At 37.8% G+C, this 20,495-nt stretch overlaps 1 protein-coding gene across 3 annotated transcripts in view; it reads left to right on the top strand.

The window, feature by feature from the left end:
- Positions 1-17,025, top strand: part of capzb (capping actin protein of muscle Z-line subunit beta) — an 18,944-nt gene extending 1,919 nt beyond the window's left edge. Inside the window, exons 2-10 of one of the 3 annotated variants that reach the window (XM_008409788.2) lie at positions 7,959-8,048; positions 9,008-9,129; positions 10,979-11,092; positions 11,175-11,316; positions 12,289-12,405; positions 12,492-12,557; positions 13,035-13,111; positions 13,333-13,434; positions 16,068-16,133. In XM_008409788.2, the coding sequence (XP_008408010.1) occupies positions 7,959-8,048; positions 9,008-9,129; positions 10,979-11,092; positions 11,175-11,316; positions 12,289-12,405; positions 12,492-12,557; positions 13,035-13,111; positions 13,333-13,426 (822 nt within the window). In that variant the 3' untranslated portion in view covers positions 13,427-13,434; positions 16,068-16,133. Of the gene's footprint in view, positions 1-7,958; positions 8,049-9,007; positions 9,130-10,978; positions 11,093-11,174; positions 11,317-12,288; positions 12,406-12,491; positions 12,558-13,034; positions 13,112-13,332; positions 13,435-16,067 lie in introns of all 3 variants that reach the window. The other 2 variants (XM_008409789.2, XM_008409790.2) reach the window with 2 other exon arrangements.
- The last annotated feature ends 3,470 nt before the right edge of the window (positions 17,026-20,495 follow it).

Genomic DNA, 20,495 nt, shown 5'->3' with positions numbered 1-20,495 from the left:
ATTTCGCAGCCTGCCTGTGCAGCTGGTCTCCTCTTTTCTTCACACTGAGCAAACGCGCAGCAATAAATACTAAGCGATGTGTAACCATAACGCACTGAGTGATTGAGGACTTTTGCGTGTTGAGGTGAAAAATTGAAGCATGTGGGGTGAAGCAGGTCAAAATGCATCAACACGACGAATCTAATATGGCATAAAAACAATGCCATACTTGACGGAGTTTGGCTACATCGAGGCTCACTGCAGTAAAAAAGACATATGGAGCGACGATCAGATTGCAGGTAAAGCAGCGCGCAGCTACAAACACAAGAATTAGCATGACGGTAAGAAAGCTAAACAAATAACCTGGAAAATAATTTAAGTCTTTGAGCTGCAATTAAAGTCTAAGACGCTGGTTCTGCTCTCACTGTTGAACCGCTGCTACGCGCTACAGGTAGTAATATTTCACAGACGGAGCGCCGCTTCTGCTCCACCTGGTAGTGACTCTCACACCGAACCTCTGCTTAAAGCTGCAGCATCTAACTTAAAAAAATACATTTAACACACGTATTAAAACTTTCGTTGTCCTAACATGAGACAGATAATCTCTGAAAAAATAATCGATCTCCTCTGCCTCTTTCCTGTTTTGCATAATTACTCTGCTCAGTCAGAAACAACCAATCAGAACTAGCAGTAATCAGCTAGCCGCCATGCTATCAGGAAGTTTTCATTCAGTAACTCAGGTGGCTTAAGGTGGCTCTTTATTGTAATGGATCCTGTTTTTGCCTTTGAATGTTAAGTTTTATACTTGAATTTCTTTGGCAATGTTGAGAGGTTTTATTTTGACTTTTTGCATTATTTAGCCTCTTCAGAGCCTTCATATGTTTTCAGTCTGTTAGAGATGGTATTAACGATAGCAGTACAATTTGCACAATGCCTGTTTTGTTTTTTTCTTTAAAAAAGTTAAAAACAAGTTTTTGTCTATATTAAGGTGAATTCATGGTTCCTTTTTCCATATAATGTAACCGGTAGAGCTTATGATTAAAAAAATAATAATTATGTGATCGGTATCGGTGATCAGCCCTCATGGGTGATCTGAATCGGCAGGAAAAAACCTGATCAGCACATCTCTAATATATATGTATATATGTATGTATCCATTAAATGGACTTACACAATTTTCTGTCTATACGTACAACTCTGTCAGTGACTTTTACTTTTAGATGTTTTTTCTTTAATACAAATCAAAGAAGGTTATGGACCTACACATCTATTAATAGCCTGCAGTACATGCAGGCTATTTTTCTTTATGTATAAAAAGCTTTGGGGGCAATTAACAAATAATTTATTACCCATGTACTTAATATGGGTATATCTGTTAATTTATCTCATTTTATGACCATTAAGTCATATAAAATACCTTTAAATTCTACATTTAATTTAATAGTATATTTTTTCAAATGTATTTGATGCTATGTCTATTGTTTATTGATTTGTTTCAAACTGTACACAAAGAGAAAGTTGGTCCATCTTGTATTTCCTGATTTAAAAGGTTAGCTGTTCTGTAATTTTTACCCAGCAGTTCTCTGTTTTTCTGTCGGGTCTTTCTATATAAGACAGTAACTAAAAACTCACTCTTCATCAGAATTCCAGCTAATCCTTTTATTCCCAGCCAGTCACATCGGACTTTAAATAGACCACATTCACCCACAGTACTGTTGTCTGTTTCACTGGCTTTTTTTATTATTTAGTATCATTTAATTCAGTTTGGTTTCCTTTAAAAACCTAGATGAAAGAAGTGTTGGTAGTTGTAAAAATCTAATCTGCTGTAATCCATCTTTTTTTTTTTTTTGTCCTTCATGTTAAACCCACTTGGTTTATGTAGAAGTAGCACATCTCCATGCAAACCAAACACTGCTGTGTGTAAGAGGAGAGCAGCAGCTGGAGTTTCTCCGGTGTCGCCCTCTCTCCTTGGTCTCACCTCATCCATCCTGCTCCGCCCTGACCTGAGGGGGTTGTCTGCTGGTCTGAGCGGTGTTTACACCAGGAAAGCACTGCTGAGGAATGCAGCTGCTGTCTGAAACAGGCCGTCTCATCAGGTGAAAGAGATTTTGGAGAAGATGGGCAGCAGGTGACCTTAGAGAAGAGGCATTGTGTGGGAACTTGTTGAACTCGGTTCGGCTTAAGGAGCGTGTTTATATACTCCATCATGAACTCCTTTCTTGGATTATATTATAGTGCTGGATTATGTTAGTTTTACAACTTTTACAAGTACAGAAGGTGAAATAAACATGTGTAGTGGTGATTGTTGATTAATGCCAAGTTTCATAAATGGATCCTGTTCCTCACATGTAACTGTTTCTCTTGCCTCAAGAACAGAGGGACAATTTTGCTCAAGTCGAATTTTATTCCAGTATTAACTTTGACACCAGAGGAAAATGTTTGTCGCACAGAGTGTAAACCTGTAAGTCATGATAAAAAACAAGTTTTGTCTGTATGCTGTTCCAGTTTGGAGTGCATCCTCCCACACATTCCCCACAGTTTCATGCCCTGGCCGGTCCGCTCGGCCCTGCGATCTCATGACCTGCTGTTCGCTGTGTGTTTGGGGAGAGAAAGCCCCCCTGGGGTTTAGTTCAGTCCTGCATCTGCTCCGTGCTTTGTAGCACTCACTCAGGTCTTCATTCAGCTGTAGCTTATTTGCTTGCCCTTTTACATTTCTCATTTCATAAAGCTGCTGCTGCAGCAGATAAAGGCCGTCACTGTAGATACAGAAGCTGCTGATGTACAGAAGGTAAAAATGTTTAGTCTGGCTGCTTTAAGCTGTTTTATGATTAACTCAGATGTTTAGCAAAGCAAATTTAACTGACAAGTTACACATGCATACAAAAGTCACCTCTGATTTCTTTGTATTTTACTGTCAGGTTGCCACAACTTGCTGGTTTTTCCACCTTCAGGTTTTCTCAAGGTCTTCCTTGACCACTTTTTAAAACTCACTTTCAGTCTGGCTTTTTAATTTAAGCTACTTGACTCTGATCTACCAGCCATTCAGACAAATAAGGTTCTAAAATTAAAGATTTTCTTAAAGGCATAACATTCATATAATGTTCATCAAGTTATTTTGACCTAAAGCATCATCTTTATCTTCAGACACCTAAACTATGTGTACTGACATGGTTGGGTACAAGAGCTAGTTAAAAGTTTTAGCAAGAATTATATTCATTTAAGATTTTTTTTAATGTGCTTTTAATTCTCACACAAAACTACATAACCGTGTCTCCTCATACAATTAAATTGTTTAATTTATTTATTTTTGTTCCTTTCTATGCTGGTCCATCAGTTTTTAACCTCTATAAAGCATTTGCGTTATAGTTATCAGCATAAAAAGTGATACAAAATTACATTTAATGCACAGAAGCTGCAGAAATAATCAGTTTTAAGGAAAAACATTGAAAGACCTTCAGAAAGCCTGGAGAAGTGTTGATCAAACCACTTTAAAGGATTAGAAGTAATCTGACTGCTGTCAAAGCAAACATGAAGAAATTAGAAGTGGTTTTAATGTTTTGGTTTCCGTTCATCGGATTGGTCGACGTTTTTTTTGTGTCTTCTTCTTTTTTGTCTATGTATTATTGGGCGTTTGCTGCTTAACCTTCAGTTTTTTACTCCGTCTCTAGTTCAGACGCCATTCCTGCCCACTACATTATCAATATCCAGACACTGTACAGAAGCGGTCCTGTTTAAACACTTTTAGATTCGCCATTTGTCTTCCACATCCGTCAAAAGATAACAAGATGATTTACAGTTAAACAAGCACTTTATCAGTGGGATTTTATAACTTCCTGCCTGTCTTATATATGCCAAACAGGTTATATTATCCTATTAGTTGCCTATCTCGGTGGTAAAAACGAGTTAACTTAATAAGCAGAGGAAAGGCGATGAACCTCGGATTGATATGTGCTTTTACACATGCAGAGCAGTTTGTTGAAAGTGCTAAACATGTTGTAGCCACACCCTGTCAGTGAGCTCTCAGCAGCTTAATTTACGTTTTGGCTCATGATAAACACTGGGCCAGCAAAGCAGCTAAGGTTTCCACGGCACACATCGCTCTTTCTCACCTAATGTCCTCTGGAAAAACACACACTTTATCACTCATTAAAAAGTTATTCAAATGTTAGATATAACCTTTTGTTAAACTATATATTATCTTCCCAGATGATTTAACCAGTATCTAAGCCTTATAAATTGGCAATCAGCAGTAATAATGCATTTCTGGTCCATTTGGGATGTGAACTAGTGCTTTTGTGCAAACCTGTTGTACTTTTTGTGAACTTCTTTTTGTGTTTGACCTCAGAACATTTTCCTCTTCCTCTGCTTGTTCATGCCTGAGCAGTTCAGGGATCCCAGGCCAGGTCTTTGGGGCCCACTGCCCTGTCTGCTTCAGTCCATCAGACTCAGATGACTGTATTGCCTCCTCTGCATCCTGTCAGGTTTTACAGGAGCCTGTTCATCATCCATTCATTTACGTCATGTGGGTGGCAGCAGGGGAATGCCTAAACATGCAGGACATGCCCTGAGGACCAGGGTAATGAAACGTCTAAAATGCTCCATGCAAACTAAGGAGTGCACAATTCAGAAGTTCCTGGGTGATTTCCCATCTTCTTTTTTTTTTTTTTGTAAAACGTTGACCTACACATAGAAAATGTGATTAATATAAGAAGAGCTTTAACATAAAACATGAACACATTCAAATTTGGTTTTTTACTAGCCTTCCTGCTGTGAGCAGTCATTAAATATTTACCTTAAGGATTGAGGCATCCTCGTCTCTCTGTGGGGGAACATTTGCTGTAGATATATGGAGTTCCTTAATGGTCAAAATTATCCCAGAGTTGAGTTTTGAACAGTGTTGACAGTCTCCATTGGCACAGCTGTCATTACAGAAACAACCTCATCTGTGTGTGTTGTCTCCAGAATTTGGGTACTTATCTTGACTCTAAGATTTCCACAAACCGTGGCAACATTTCCTAAACCTGCCTGCTCCATAATCGACGCAGGATAATCAACGCAGAGTTCAAAAGTATAAAAACAGCAATCTTGCTGGAATATGTCCGGCCTTCCTGTTACCTGTTGAAACTCTGAGTTACAGAGACATGTCTCAACATGTTGCAGAGATTTGCTTCCTTTTAAATGGTTTCTTGCATCTCTGTTCTTTCGAAGACTTCATTATAAAACTCCCTATAATAAAGATGGACGTCTGCCAGACTGGAAATTCTTCATGTCTGTGTTGGTGATGCTCGTCTGTGGTTCACTTACTGGAAAAATATTGGACTTTCAGTTAATGACTGACCAGTAAAGCTAAAAATTGACTCTGGTGAAGAACTCATTTTTCCCCTCACACATCCCTGTCAAACAGTGCAAAATATTAAACATCTAATGGCCTATTTCTGCTAGAATTTTGACATAAAAACCTTGTTGTGATCTGTGTTCGTTTTGCAACTTAATAACTTTGACATATTTGCTGCTCCTTTTGTCCTTTACCAAACGCTCACATGGGAAGTCATGAGGCTCCTCAGGCTGAACTTGAGATGTGGAGTCTGTTACCGATCGCTGAGTACGAGAGAGATTTCCTGCAGAGGCGTAAAGATTTCCTGCACAGTCAGATTGTGCATTTAATGTACAGAATGTTGCAAGACTGGTCATTACATGCTTTGTTTTTATTTGTGGAGCTGACGGATTATAGAGCTTTAAATACAAAGCAATTCAAAATATGCTAACGGATATGAAAGAGTGACTCATCCATCTGATGGCTTTTAATTACTGTGTATTGCATCTTTATGAAATTATTTAATTTCCTTGAAAAAATTAAATGTTTACCATACCGATAGTGCCATTTGTAATGCAGAACACATTTATCTGATTAATTGTAACATGTGACACAGTTTGATCAATGTTGTGCTTTCAAACAAAACTTTGTCTTAAACATGAATTATTCTTATTTAGAGGGAAAACATTTGTTTTTTTCCACTAAAACATAAAATTATTAGATATGTCAAGCAATAAATATAGAATAAAAATGTGTCAGTATGACCCTGATGTTTGAGAGTCACTTAAAAATATCAGTACAGCTCCTGAATCTCCAGAAGAAGTGGAGCTGCTGGACGACACAAGCTAACGCTATCTAGTTAAATTGGCTTTAGGGTCATGAAAAGTGACGGTGTTCTGACAGTCTGAGATGCTCTTCCTACCTGTAAATATCCAAACCTAATTATTGATTAAGAAGTAGAAATATTGCAATTAAATGCAAGTTTTGCTTTTAGCTAGAAAGAACCGTGATTCTTCAAAAATGTTGCAGCAGTCAGCATTGGAAATAGAGTATTTATTTCCTAGTCTCGGTGTTGAGTTTAAGGTTTTAGTAATGTGACAACCCTGGTGCACAGCAACAGGTGGTGGAGGGGAAGCAGCACTTATTTACTGTGTCATGCTGCCAAAAAATAGCGGTAATTCTCTTCAATCAAAACTGTGATGGTGTGACAGAAAATCTGAGTAAAGGAAAGCAATCAGTCACGACTTTTAATTTCAAAAAGGCACCATTTATTTCATTCATTTATTCTTACAACTGCTGTTTTTATTAGGTAGTTTTTCCACTTACAGAAAGACAACATGATAGCTTTGTAAGCTCAGGAGAATCTGGGTGAGTGAGTTCATATGTTAATGTGCTTATTGAAGGTGAAGTGGATGAAATTGACTTTTTTTAAATAACTTTTTAAATATATTATGAATACCGTGTATAAATGATAGGATAAATGAAAAAAAAAAATAAAACCTCTTGGTGCATTTTTTTTTACGTCAGCTATATAAACAACCATGTTAAGTAACTAAACCTCCATTATTAAATATTAGAAATTTGGGCTTTGCAGGTTTCTCGGCATATTTCATACTGTCATCAGTCATGTAACAAAAACAAACCTCTGTATCTTTTTAATCCATTAATGTAAAGGCATTCTGAATGACCTTATCGGTCATCTACGTCTTTTGTCCAATCTTTTGTTTGAGTTGCAGTTAATATTTAAATGAATTTTAGTTTAACGTTGCAGTCTGTCAATCACAATCAGGTCTTGATGTGAAATGTTTAAATCTTCACTGAATGTGGAGCTCTGGATCAGGTCACCTCTTTGGTTTTGTCTGAATAAAATATATCTGTGTTTTGTTTTCTGTTTTTTTCTCAGCTTTCTTGCGTCCTTGTACTGCCGCTGTAACGATCCTAATCATTTGCCACACTGCATTCCTAGCGTTGGCGTCAACTTCCTGGGACGTCCACTCCTGAGAAGAAGATTCACTGACTGTTTTAATATTTCCCGCTAATATTTCCTGCAGTGAAATATCGGATTTGATCTCCTTGTAAAGGACGATTGCAACATTCCCAGTTTGATGTTTGTTTGGACTGGAACAACGGCTTCTGTGTAGTAACTGCTGCTACTGCGTTGCCGTATCGGCATCATGTTTCACACACACAAATGTTCTTGCTAAGCCGGAGCTCCTGATTTTATTGAAGTTCTCACACCCTGATGATGGGTTGTTGTGTGTTTTAGGTTGGGAGTAGCTGGCTGCCATTTGGCGTTATTGCCTGTGGACTTTACTTCTGCATTTTGGCTCAGTTTGTCTAAACGACTTAACAATTTATGTGTTTATGATCTGAGTTTGTACGCATTAAACCCCTAATGCGGAGGGGCGTAACGTGGTGTTGTGGAATGAGGTTCTGCAGTGATAAATGGCACATTCAGTCACAGTTGTTGATATTGACAATCTGGCTCTCCACCTGGGGCAGATTGGTGTTTCGGGTTTTAGAAGCTTTATTTTCTGGGATAATGTTAAAAGTAGATTCTCTGATGTCCAGAAACCCCATTTGTTTTTGTTTCTTTAAAGAAAGGCCGTGTTGACTCTCTTCAATCAGGTTTGAGTTTTAAGTGTTTGACTTCTCTGTGTTTCAGAACGATCAACAGTTGGACTGTGCTCTGGACCTGATGAGGCGTCTGCCTCCTCAGCAGATCGAGAAGAACCTCAGTGACCTCATTGACCTGGTCAGTACTTTCCTTTAGTCTTTGCAGGGATTCCTGTATGCCTTTAAATTCCCTGTGTTTTATTTATTCCATGCAGCGATGATCATTTCTGCTCACTAACAATTTCTCGATGAATGGTTTTACTTTAGCAGCTAATATAGCAGTAATTTAGATTTTCTTTGTTGATTTTAACAGAAGTTGCATCATAAATTACCTTAACTTAGACATGAATCAAACACTTTTCCTCCAGGTTTTCCATCCGTTTCTTTTCAGCCAGATCCCCCCTCCTCCCCTCTAACCTGTCACCCCATGAACACCTGCTCTTTTCATTCCGAGTGACCACTATGTCCGGTTATTAGTGGTCATTATCACAGCTGTCAATCACCTCCACTGCCAACTTCTTCTTGGCTCTGCCCACCGCTGAAACTTTATCTTGCCAGCTAAAATCTCTTCTCCTGTTCCTGTTTTGTCCCACATCTCTCATCTTTTCCCCTCTGATCCTGCGTTTCTTTACCCTCCACACTATATTCCCAGTTCAGACTCGTTTCTGTGCTCTTGGCCAGTCTGGGCTGCCAGGTGCGTTTATGTGGGAGAGTGTCTGTTTGTGGGCATGGGGGCTTTTGCAGAATAACAGGGCTGCCTTTGTGTCTGTGCTCTGATGCAAGAGCGTGAAGGAGGGGGGGACTCCATGTCAGTCTGTGAGAACTAATTTGTACCCCTTTATCCTTTAGATATTATATTTCAAAATTATATTTTATTCTACCTCATCTGGGTGAAGCTGGAATGTGATTAGAGCTTAAAAGTATCAAATAACCCAACTCCATCTTTTGCTTTTCTGTTTCTCTTCCCTGAGAAAATCCTGTAAAGCTGCCATCAGTACCAGAGTCTCAACTAAAGCATCACTGAGATATCTGAGGAGTGTAGCTGCTTATTTGAACTAAATACAGTTTTGATTAGAGCCGATGTCTGTTTGGCTGTAGGTGCCCAGTCTGTGCGAGGACCTCCTCTCCTCAGTGGACCAGCCCCTGAAGATCGCCCGCGACAAAGTGGTGGGGAAAGACTACCTGCTCTGTGATTACAATCGAGACGGCGACTCCTACAGGTGCAGTACATCATTTAAATTAATTACCTGGGACGGAAAATTTATCCAATTATTATCTGGTGTGGGCGTGACGATACCGCCTCATATGAAACTCCACAATATTTCACGTCAGTTTGAATTTTGTCAGGCCTGGTGATGTTAGAGCCTGACATCACCAGGCTCTGGTGATGTTTCCTGGGAAGTGGGTACTCGGAGCAGCCAGACTCGGATGACAACGTTCTAGTTAAGAAGTCTGAATTTCAACATGGCGACGCCCTGAAACATTGTTTGCAAAAACTCGTACAAACATCATTTTAAGCTCTGCTTTCCATAAGTAAACAACACTTTTAATTTGTTCAGTTTAGAGCTGCAGACACTACATGCAACATTGATTTTAGACTCTTCTACTTGTGTGTTTGGTAAAATAAACGTTTCCACCTCTGTTGACACAAAGAGAGGCCATATTGAAATGCAAAGTCTGACTTAGAAGTCATAACTGGGGGGAAGTCAGAGTTGATCCCAGTTTCCCAGTGGGAAAACCGGCTTGGGATGGCTGATTTCTCCGACTGGGAAGTCGGAATTTCCCAGTTCTGAGTGGAACTGGAACACAGCAGTAGTTGCTGCCAGCTTGGACCTTCATCTGGTAAAGTAGGTGCAAGGGATCAGTGTGCAACCGGAATATAAAGAAGAATTATAATGGGATTCATCAGCTGCAGGCTCCTCTCTCAGGTTGTCTTATGTGTCTAGGAGTAATGATGAACCGGAGGAGAATTTGGAAAGGTTTTCCTTAAATTTGTGCGATAGCCATAAGAAATGTCTTCCACATTTTAAGATGGTAGCGTTTTAGATGCTCTGTAGACAAAGAAACTGGTAAAATGCCACAGTGACTTGACACTAGTTTGCAAATAGTAGTTTGTAAAGACGCATTACCTCGATAAGAGTAGAGCTCTTTTAGTTCCCACTCTACAACTGCAAATATTTTAGTTTTAATATATTTCTTAAATTCTAGTTTAGTCTGATCCTGAGTCAGTGTAATTATATTATACTATATATTATATTATGAATGAATGAATGAATATAAAGTGGATTTTCTGTTTTACATCATCTCACAGCCTGAGTGTAGCATTAGCATGTAGAGTGTGTCTTCAGGACTCTTGGAATATTTTAGCAAACAATTATTACATCAATTAGAATAGTTTATCATGTTAATACTTTAATATTTTTATTTTCTAAAACCCAAGCATGGCGATCACGAGCATGAGTACAACCAAGTGTTTAAGTGCAGGTGATTTTTGTTTTTTGCAGGGTAGAATGCACCTTATTTGTTATGACTTATAAAAATAACACAAAATAAATCCACTCCAAACCAAAACTGATCTCCAGCTAACTTTGTCTCTGTGCCTCCTTCAAAGTGAACAAAAAATGTCAGAAAGTAGTTCCCCTGTCATGACTCGTTTAATGATTAGCATTGTTAGCAACCAAGCTTAATAGGGAGCAGAGGTCTGGTGCAGCAGAGTGAACCAGCTCTCCAGCGCTGATGCAGCAGGCCAATGCATCATGTTCTTACGCCAAGTTTTGCTGTTATTCAGTAGTTCCTTTTCCTGTTGCAGCAGAGCAAAGCGCAGCAGCAGCAGCTACATTAGCATGGTTAAAAATAACCTGGATTCCTCTTTGCATAGCAGATTTTTGTTCGTGCTGCTCCTGCAGCAGCAATCGACTAACTGGAGATGTTTTATTTTCCCCTACAGTTCTACAAATTCAGCCTCAGGCCTTTTTACGCGCTCGTAGTCTCACCTTTAATTTGGTACTTAGAGGCTCGAAGTCTGTTTTGAGACTTAACACTGAATTAGTGTAATTTCTCAATCATCAGATCCCCGTGGAGTAATAAGTATGAACCTCCCATTGAAGATGGTGCGATGCCTTCAGCTCGGTTGAGGAAACTTGAAGTGGAAGCAAACAACGCCTTCGATCAGTACAGGGACCTGTGAGTGTCGGACTGGAGGTTAGTACGTACATATCAGTGCTGCCCCCTTGTGACCGTGGCATTATCTACCCGTAATGTTCAGGTACTTTGAGGGTGGCGTGTCCTCTGTGTATCTCTGGGACTTGGATCATGGCTTCGCAGGAGTTATTCTCATCAAAAAGGCCGGCGATGGATCCAAGAAGATTAAAGGATGCTGGGACTCCATTCATGTGGTGGAGGTGCAGGTGAGATAACGCTGACATTTCCAAACTTTGTTCATAGTTAACTTGGCTTCATTTTTCCCCATGAAATGAGGGTTTGCAGGTATATTCTTACCAAAATCCAGGTATCTGCTAAAATTATTTGAACTCTTTTCCATGATCAACATATATTTAAAATTATTTAAATATATGTTGAACCTTTTAAAGAAACAACTAGTTGGACGTTTTTGGCTGATTTCTAACCTTGTTTTCTGGCTCTACAGACTGAAATCAAGTTTTGCCATTGAGTTATTTATATTTTCACGCCTGATTTAAATAGTAATGGCTAAGACGCTCAAGCCTTTGACAGAAAACACAGAAAAGGAAACAACTGATATTATTATTTCTATTAGCTTATAAGTTTGGCCGTTTTGACTGAAAAACGTATCACGATATAAGCGTTTCGTATCAGTCTTGATAATTATTGATTTTTTTTTAGTTATAAATATCTGAATTACTGCCAAGCTGGTGGCATTACCTCTGGTTTTATTCTCAGTTTTCACTTCATGTCGTTTTTTTTTTTTTTCTTTAAGCAGTTAAGAAGCACAGTGGCAAAACTTTAAACTGCTGCTGTGCCAGTTACTCAACAGGCTGTTGCTAGGTAACCAAAGAATTAGTGAGTTGCTAGGTAACCAAAGAGCATTGAGTCAGTTGATTCCACCAACTTTGCTTATGTGACTCTAAGGTTGAATGGCTAAAGTCTTCCCACTTTTCCCAGAATGCAGTGCGGTTCTAGATCAGGTGTTCAGTGAATATTTTATATATTGAATATTAATCACTTGTCTACCCCTATCTATGTTCTTATTGATTTATTCCCCATTCCTGATTGCTACGATTATCTGATTTCCTATTGAACTCTTCTTGGGATTTATTTTTACGTCCCCCAGCATCAGTGAATGTTTGGAAAGTTGGTTGCTGTCATGTTTTCTAACGAGCTGCTGTTCGTCCTGTGAGCAGGAGAAGTCTAGCGGTCGCACTGCTCACTACAAACTCACCTCCACCGTCATGCTGTGGCTCCAGACAACCAAGACCGGCTCTGGCACCATGAACCTGGGAGGCAGCCTTACAAGACAGGTACAACGCTGCTCGACGGAGGAGCACTGCTGACCGTTTATCCGTCCTGACCAGGAATTAAAACACTCTTTAAATCTTTTTCACAGATGGAGAAAGACGAGACAGTCGGGGAGTCCTCACCTCATATCGCCAACATCGGCCGCCTTGTTGAAGTCGGTGCATTTATTTTTCTTTTAAGCTCTCTACTTAGAAATATCATTTGTGTTTTGTCAGATTTTCTAAACTTGCTTGAGAGAGAAGCAAAAATGTTTGTCAATATGAAACTAAAGTTCAAAGAAAATAAGAAGAGGACACAGTCTTTATGAAATAAAAAGTCACTCCATGAGTTTGATCTAGTTGTGAACAAGGTGGAGCTGCACAGCAAAATAACAAGGACTTAATCTAAACACTGAGCTTGTTCAGGGTAAATACAGATTTATTACCAAAATGGCATAAAATACAGTTTTACAAGCTATGCACACAAAAATAGGCCATCATTTTAAAAACTGAAATGACCTTTTACAGAAAATCTTTGCCACTAGTAGATTTCTTACGTTATGCTACACATTTGTCACACCTTCATCTGAAAATGTTGTCCAGTTAAAATAAATAAAGCATTTTTAAAAATGGTAATAATTGTGCTGTTTCAGGACATGGAGAACAAGATTCGCTCCACACTGAATGAAATCTACTTTGGGAAGACCAAGGATATCGTTAACGGCTTAAGGTACGGCAAACACCTCAGAGTGGTCCTCACAACGTTTATTTATACCGTTTTCGCTCAGCAGCTTATTGAATCTGCCCCACAGTGAGTTAACCTCTAAGCTGCTGAACTCCCCTGTCTCTTCATTTCTCATATTTCTGTCTCCTCCACCAGCGCTGTTTCTGTTTTCATGTCTCTCATGTGTCACCTCTCTCTCCTCCTGCCGCCTCTCCTCTGTGCTCCAGATCTATCGAGTCTTTGCCCGATAATCAAAAGTACCGGCAGCTCCAGAGGGAGCTGTCGCAGGTCCTCACTCAGCGTCAGATCTTCATTGACTAGGGTCAGAGGTACAGCTGGCATGGCCGAGTGTTTCTGTGTGAAAATAACCTGAAGCCTGAGCTGAAGTCACAGCGGTACCAACAACCAGTTAGAAAACTGACACACCTTTTCCACAGGATGGTGCAAGAATAAACATCAGAACAGAAACCAGACTTGCATTTACTTGAGTAATTTTCTTAAAAATATTTACTTTTAGGAGTATTTTTTAATACACTGTATTATTTACTTCTACTTGAGTAATTTAACCAAAACTTCACCGGACTAACACACACCTGCAGGTTTTGTTAAAGTTTCATAAGTTTTATATTGAAAGAAACTGTTTTTTTAAGTAACTACAATTCCAAAAAACTTTTTTTTTTTTTTTTTTAAATTAACATACTTACGTTTAGCCATTTTTCTGATGTCCTGCTGCCCTGACTTGCCAGAGGATTTTTGACTCCGCCCTACAGGGAGTGTATGAATAAATTCGACCCTGAATGTAAAGTTTTGATCTCGTCTGAAGAAAATTTACAATAAGTTCAATATTTTGAGTCCCGTTTTGTGATTAAAAAAACATAAACTTCAAGAGAACAATTTGGGAAATTAATTTCCACTTGGGACACAAAGTGTCTTCAGTCAGAAGCTTCTTCAGATTTCCTGTAATACAGACTGCTACATCCCCATCTATAATAACTCTGAAGAATCTGAATTAATGAGATCCAACATTTAATTTCCCTTTGGGATCAATAAAGTATTTTTCAATTTAATTTAAATTAACTTTATATTTTGGTCTGTCTGATTAGTAATTTTTAAATATTAATTTGAAAAGTTACTCAGTAATTGAGTAACAAATACCTTTTACTCTTGGATGGCTACTTTTTACTTGAGTAAAAATATGTTGAAGTAGTTCTGCTCTTAATTGAGTAATATTTTTAAGACCTCTGCAAAGAACCGTCTATAAAATCAAACTTTATGTTCATCTGTGGAAGAAAATCTATTTAATTAAGCATCTAATTTTTAATCTCTTGCTTTAGGACAGACTTGCATGTCCAGCATTCAGAGTTAGAAACATTTGTGAAGCATGTTGTGAAGGTTTGTTTACCTTTGTGTTAACACACTAACCAGGCTGATGATTTTAATTAATTGTCCTCTCAGCTTGTTGTCCTGATGAGGTTGTTGTTTTTTTTTAATCACAATGAACAAACCCGACTTTTACAACCCGAAGTTTGAGACGCTGAAATTAAAGAATGGCAACAGCGAACTTTAAAATGTACAAATAATGAAAGTCAAATTTTACACACAGGTTTGCCTGTGACAATGTTTACTCTAACAGTTTTAAGTTTTCACAGTGTGATCTGTTGGGGTCACATGTTTACATACACTCATGGATAACATCTCCATGTTCAGCTTTAGTTTATGCATTTTAACGCTTCTTTTTGCAGATATAACCGACATGTTTAAAAACAAGAATGTGATGCACAAGTTTGAATTTAATTTGGACCTGCAGTTCACAGTCAACTGTATTTATTTGTGCAATATGACAATCTCAAAGGAATGTTTGAAGGATTTATTAAGGCTGCAAATTATGTTTCAAGTGACATACAAGCAAATTCTGCAGGCCTGTTGGGAAATTGTATATTTGTAGTTGTGATGTTAAATCTTCTAAAAAGTGACAGTGTTATCATAAAATATATAAATAAAAAAGAAGGTATTGTGTTCTGTAATTGATATAGTTGCCAACAAAAGTATTATGTTTAGATGTTTTTCTGATGTCTTTCCAGAGGATTCTTGACTCCGTCCAACACGGAGTGTATGAATAAATTTGACCCTGACCGTAAAGTTTTGATCTCGTGTGAAGAAAATTCACAACAAATTCAATCTTCTGAGTCCGATTCTCAGATCTGAAGTAGAGATGCACCGATCCGATATTAATATCTGTATCAGTCCCAACATTTAAAATAAATCTAGATAAAGTGTGAAGAATAAGGGCAGATCTATTCAGTCTAATTCTATGCTTTGTGCTCTGAGCGACATCGTGCTTTATTATTTATTTTTATATTTATAGATCCTAATTGTACTTTATGTTTGCAGTTCATTTTTATATGTTTGACCCAGGCAGCCACCTTTTGTTGTTATATTGGCTGCTTTTCTCCTAATTGCACAGACTGAAGAAATTAAAGCTGTTTTTACATGTTTGAGCTTGTGAAGCTATTGGTGAATTTCAGTGTGCTGTACTGATGCAGAGTTATCAAATAAATTAGTAATTCAGTACATTTATGTCGATTCTTCTGTTTTTCTGTATCGGATCGGTATCGACCGATACCAAACATCATTTATCTGAATCGGTATCAGAAGTGAAAGAAGTGGGTCGGTGCTTCCCTAGTTTGAAATTTAGTGAACATGTGTTGTCATTCTTCTAAAATCTGTAAAAATGGTTAAAATAAATCAAATTAAAGCAAAAACTTTGATATTCCTGCCTGTCAGAGATGCTCTGCACGTCCCAATCCTCCCTCTGGTTGAGTAATTAATCATAATTAACCTGTTTTCTCTGACCTGTCGGGATGAGCGCGTCCCTCTCATTTTCAGTCTCAAATGTAGATGTGATGTTTGAGCGCTGATCATCTCTCTCTCTGTCTCTCTCTCTCTCTCTCTCTCTGCACAGGAGTGTTCAGAGTCAGGCTGACAAGCAACAGAAGGAGGCTCTGAAGGCCGACTTAGTGAAGGCCCTCAAAAGCAAACATAACGGCTAGAGAAGCTACTGTCGGTTCTCCTCTTCTCCCTTTCCATCTCTCCACCTCAACTCTGCCGTCTTTTCTTTCTGTCTCTCCCTCCGTACCCTTTTCAGTGCTGCACTCTTTTTATTTGTTGAAAACAAAAAAGGAAAAAATGCTTTGCTTTGTATGGTTTTTTTTTTTTTGTTGTTTTGTTTTTTTCCTCCGTCTTACGTTTTTTCATCTGCCATTAAGCCATTCGGTCTCACTCCGTTTCTCTCCGTCTCCCATGTTGTTGATAGTATTACCACGGTTAATGATAATCCTACAGTGTGTAGTAATTATCCCTGGTTCAAAGAAAACAGGAGCGACTCTGGACTCGGACACAGACTGAGCTGTAGTTGCTGTAGGCTTGGCGGCGGTTTTGTTTTACTCATCGGATTTATCTCCTGCACCTATTTTGTCTACGACTCCCTCCCCGATATATTTGTATAGAGTATAACTGTCCACATATATCTATCGGCCTTCTAAGGGATGTAAACATGAGGGCGTCCTTTCTTTCTGCACAACCAGGTTTTGACTTTGTTTTCCTCTTTCTGCATGCATGTGAGCCTGTGTGGGATCATGGGGATGGACTGTTATAATCACCCTGGACACAACACCCCACCCCAAACATGCACACAGACAAACATCACAGTTACTTCCCCCTCTACTCTTCTTCTCTCTCTTCATCTTCTGATTTTTGTTTGGGGGTCACAGTTTGTCTTTGTGTCTCAAAGGAAACATTTGTTTCCATTTTGGAGGGGAATCTTTTGTTCTTTTTTTTTTTTTTTTTGGTTTTGTCTTTTGTAAAGCTTATGATTCATATTGTATTAGAGCCTCCAGCAACAATAAAAACTGTAAAAGCTACACTTTGCTCCTCGGTCTTCATTTGATCTCACACCTACAGCAGGAAGTGGACGTTTAGACTCTTTAATAGCAAATATATGGGCACTCTTCAAACTACTCTGCAGCTAAAACATGTTGGAAACACATTTACACACTTTTAAATGTACTCTGAATTAATGCTAAAAAATGTTAAATATTGTATAATTTTAATGCTTCTTTGTTAAAAAAATGCTTTGGAAAAGTTTCTCTTCTCATCTTCTCACATGTCTTATGTTTTTTTCCTTTTCTATTTTTTTTGGTCCTGTGTGGAAAATATAATTTCAAACTTTGGTAAATGCTAAATTAACTGCAAAAGCTGACTTCAATTTCACACCTAGCCCTCATTCGAGTGAAGTTATTGGTTGAATGTAATATTTTAATTTTCATGGAAGCTGAATTTGAGGATTCACTAAGTAATTATCATTATTGGCTAAAACAAACACTTCTCTCAAGTGGAAAAGTAGGTAATACTTTGTTTGAAGGGGTGTACATAAGACTGACATGACACCGTCATAAACATGACATAACATCTGTCATGAACATTAAGAAGTCTTCATGAATGTTTAACAGTTGTCATTAAGTGTCATTTGGTAAATAATGACACTTTTAATGCAAAGTTGCTCTAAAAGGTGTATTATAAGTCCATTAAAAGTGTCAACTTAAATAAAATTCGCTAGTTTGTGGATTCATCTTTCATGTACTGCAAAGATTAAACCTGACATGCTGTATTAAATGTAGTTAAATGTACAGACATACATTTTCTAATCTCTAAAATTATTCTTTATTTTATGTTCTTGGGTTCCCTGGAAGATTTAATTTGATTCATCTTCAAGGATTCAGTCTAGTTAAGTGACGTCAGTGTCAAATATTTAGAAGAATCGCGATTTTCTGCGTTGCACTGGCAGAAGCTTGTGGTTTCTGGTTGTGCTGCTGCTGTTTGTCCACTAGGTGTCAGTGTTGTCAAGTATTTATGTCAGACCGGATATAAATATCTGACTGCGCTTGTTACTCTGCTTTACAAAGGCGTTCGTGTGAAAGTCACAAATGTCTCTAATATGCAATTTATATCTAAATATTTCCACCTTTTCCGTCAGGACTAACTTTTCTCATTCAGAACAGTGAGAGGAAACTGTTTAAATAACTAGAATGGATAAATAAGCCATGAAATTACACCAGAAGTATACAGATGTATTCTTAGCTTAATGGCTTCCGATTAGTGTGTTTTCACAGGTTATTCTAGATAGTAAAACATCAAGTATCCATAATTTTGGCCATTTGGGAGAACAATGGAATATTAAAACTTATTAATAAAAGTGTATTAGTATTGGCAATAGTAAAATTGTAAATAAATTCCAACCATCCACCCAAAAACAGTTCTAGAAGTGTGACATTGTTTTACATATAAGGAAACCACATCTTGCTCGTGATCTCAGACATTTAGTTGTTTTTTATGTTAATATTTTCTTACAATGCTTTAACATTGTCTCCCATGATGCTCTAATTTCATGTGGAAGTTTTAAAGCAAATAGCCTATCTTTTCTCTAGAGCTGATTGAACTTAATTCAAATGTAACTCTCCACCCGTCTAACAACATGCTGTGGTCATTTTTTATTAGGTTTTTTATTTTATTAAAAAACAGCATTTTTCCCAAAACAAGCTCTCAAACACGTGTTCCTTTTCATAAGTGCATAAGGCAACTAATCTGAGATATATTGTCAATCTCCTTTTAAAGAACTGATGTTATTTACTCCTTATTTTCAGACGTCTGCACTGTTTGTGGCTACTTTGTATTTTTTATGTTATTTTTTTTATTTAAACAAGCTAATTCCCATTGAGATATGTATAGAAAAATGTTTTTCCAAGTCCTGGTCAAGAGGCAACAACAAATAAAACACAAAAATGTTACATGTTTAAAAGAAAACGACAAGGAGCGTGTTACTGAATCAAAACATTTTAGTTTGGAGGTAAATCCAGTAGCTGGAGATGGGCAGCAACCCTTCCGACCCCACTAAGGGACAAGGGTGTACAGAAGATGGATGGATGGATGGTAAATCAAGTTATCAAAGTTTTCTGTCTTTTTACCCATTTCAGAGTGTTAATGCAACTCTTAAATGTTTTATTAGCCTGCTGAGATATCTAGTCTCCAGATTTGTCATTATATCAGTCATTTCTATCTTTATATTTCTGTAAATGTCATCTTCATGCTGATGATGCATTTGTGTACTTTTATGTCATCCAGAATTTTAAACCAGGAACAAATAGATGTCGTTCACAAAACCTACAAACATTAATAAGAAAAATACTGGAATCCTTTTTTATATGCAGCTGTTTGCTCTGTGTAATCTGGTTTTCTTTAGAGCAATCCTCTCTCTTTCTCAGCGTCTTGCACAAATGATGCACCTATCTTGAAGTTCTTTTTACTCTGCACATTTCCTTAAGCATGCATATTAGATTTTGAGGAACTACAGCATTATTTTTTTATGTTGTTAATTTATACGTCTCTTATTCTTACTTTTTTTTTGTTTTTATATCTTTCATCTTATTTTGAATTTGCATGCTTCTATTTAAATTGCTGTTTGTACACCTGAGTTTTCCCATTGAGGCAAAATAAAGATTTATTTCTTTTTCCATTCCATCTCTTTCAGGATTGCCGAGTTTGATTCTGCTTGAGATTTTCTGCTATTCCTAAAGTAGATCTTTTAAGCATCTGACTGCTTTCCTGTTAAGCTAGTAACCAGTTTTTGACCAAGAAACGAACAACCTTTCTATGTTTGGGGATTAGACATAAAACTTAATGTATGAATCTGTTAAATTTGGGTAATCCTGGGGTATCACTATAATCATGCTGCTGCACTTCAAGACTTTACTGATATTTATCCTTACAGTCATTTTTTATTCTTTGTTTTGGCCCAATGCTTCTGTGTCTCCACTATACAAATGTTTTTTTTTAAGTCTTCCCACAAATTTTCAGCTTGACTCAAGTTTGACTAGACCATTTTTGATGAATATGTTTTGATGTAAAGACAGTTTCAGTTTCATATCTGGATACTAAAGTTTTCCACAGGATAATTGATGTTCGCTCATCTTTTATAAACAGTTTATGCTGTTATGGTGATAAACGGTATTTAAGGGTTTCCTGAAGCTTTCCGCTGAATGGCTGTCAAATTGCATTTACATTTTGAGCAAATTAATGACGCGATTGATTGTGATGTCAGGCGGAGTCATTAATCTGAGCAGAAGTCTGGCTGTTTTTTTGTGTTAATGAAGCTTTTAGAAAGTTATCATTTGTCTCTAATGGCAGAGTGTCTCCCTCTCTCTCTTTTTCCTCTTACACACACACACGCACGCACGCACACACACACACACACACACACACACACGCACACACACACACACACACACACACACGCATGCAGGTTTATGTTAATGAGAAGTCTCAAGGCGCAGAGGGA

This window comes from Poecilia reticulata, linkage group LG5 (assembly GCF_000633615.1).
Source record: "Poecilia reticulata strain Guanapo linkage group LG5, Guppy_female_1.0+MT, whole genome shotgun sequence".
Classification (NCBI taxonomy): Eukaryota; Metazoa; Chordata; class Actinopteri; order Cyprinodontiformes; family Poeciliidae; genus Poecilia; species Poecilia reticulata.
This window is presented reverse-complemented; position numbering and strand designations above follow the sequence as displayed.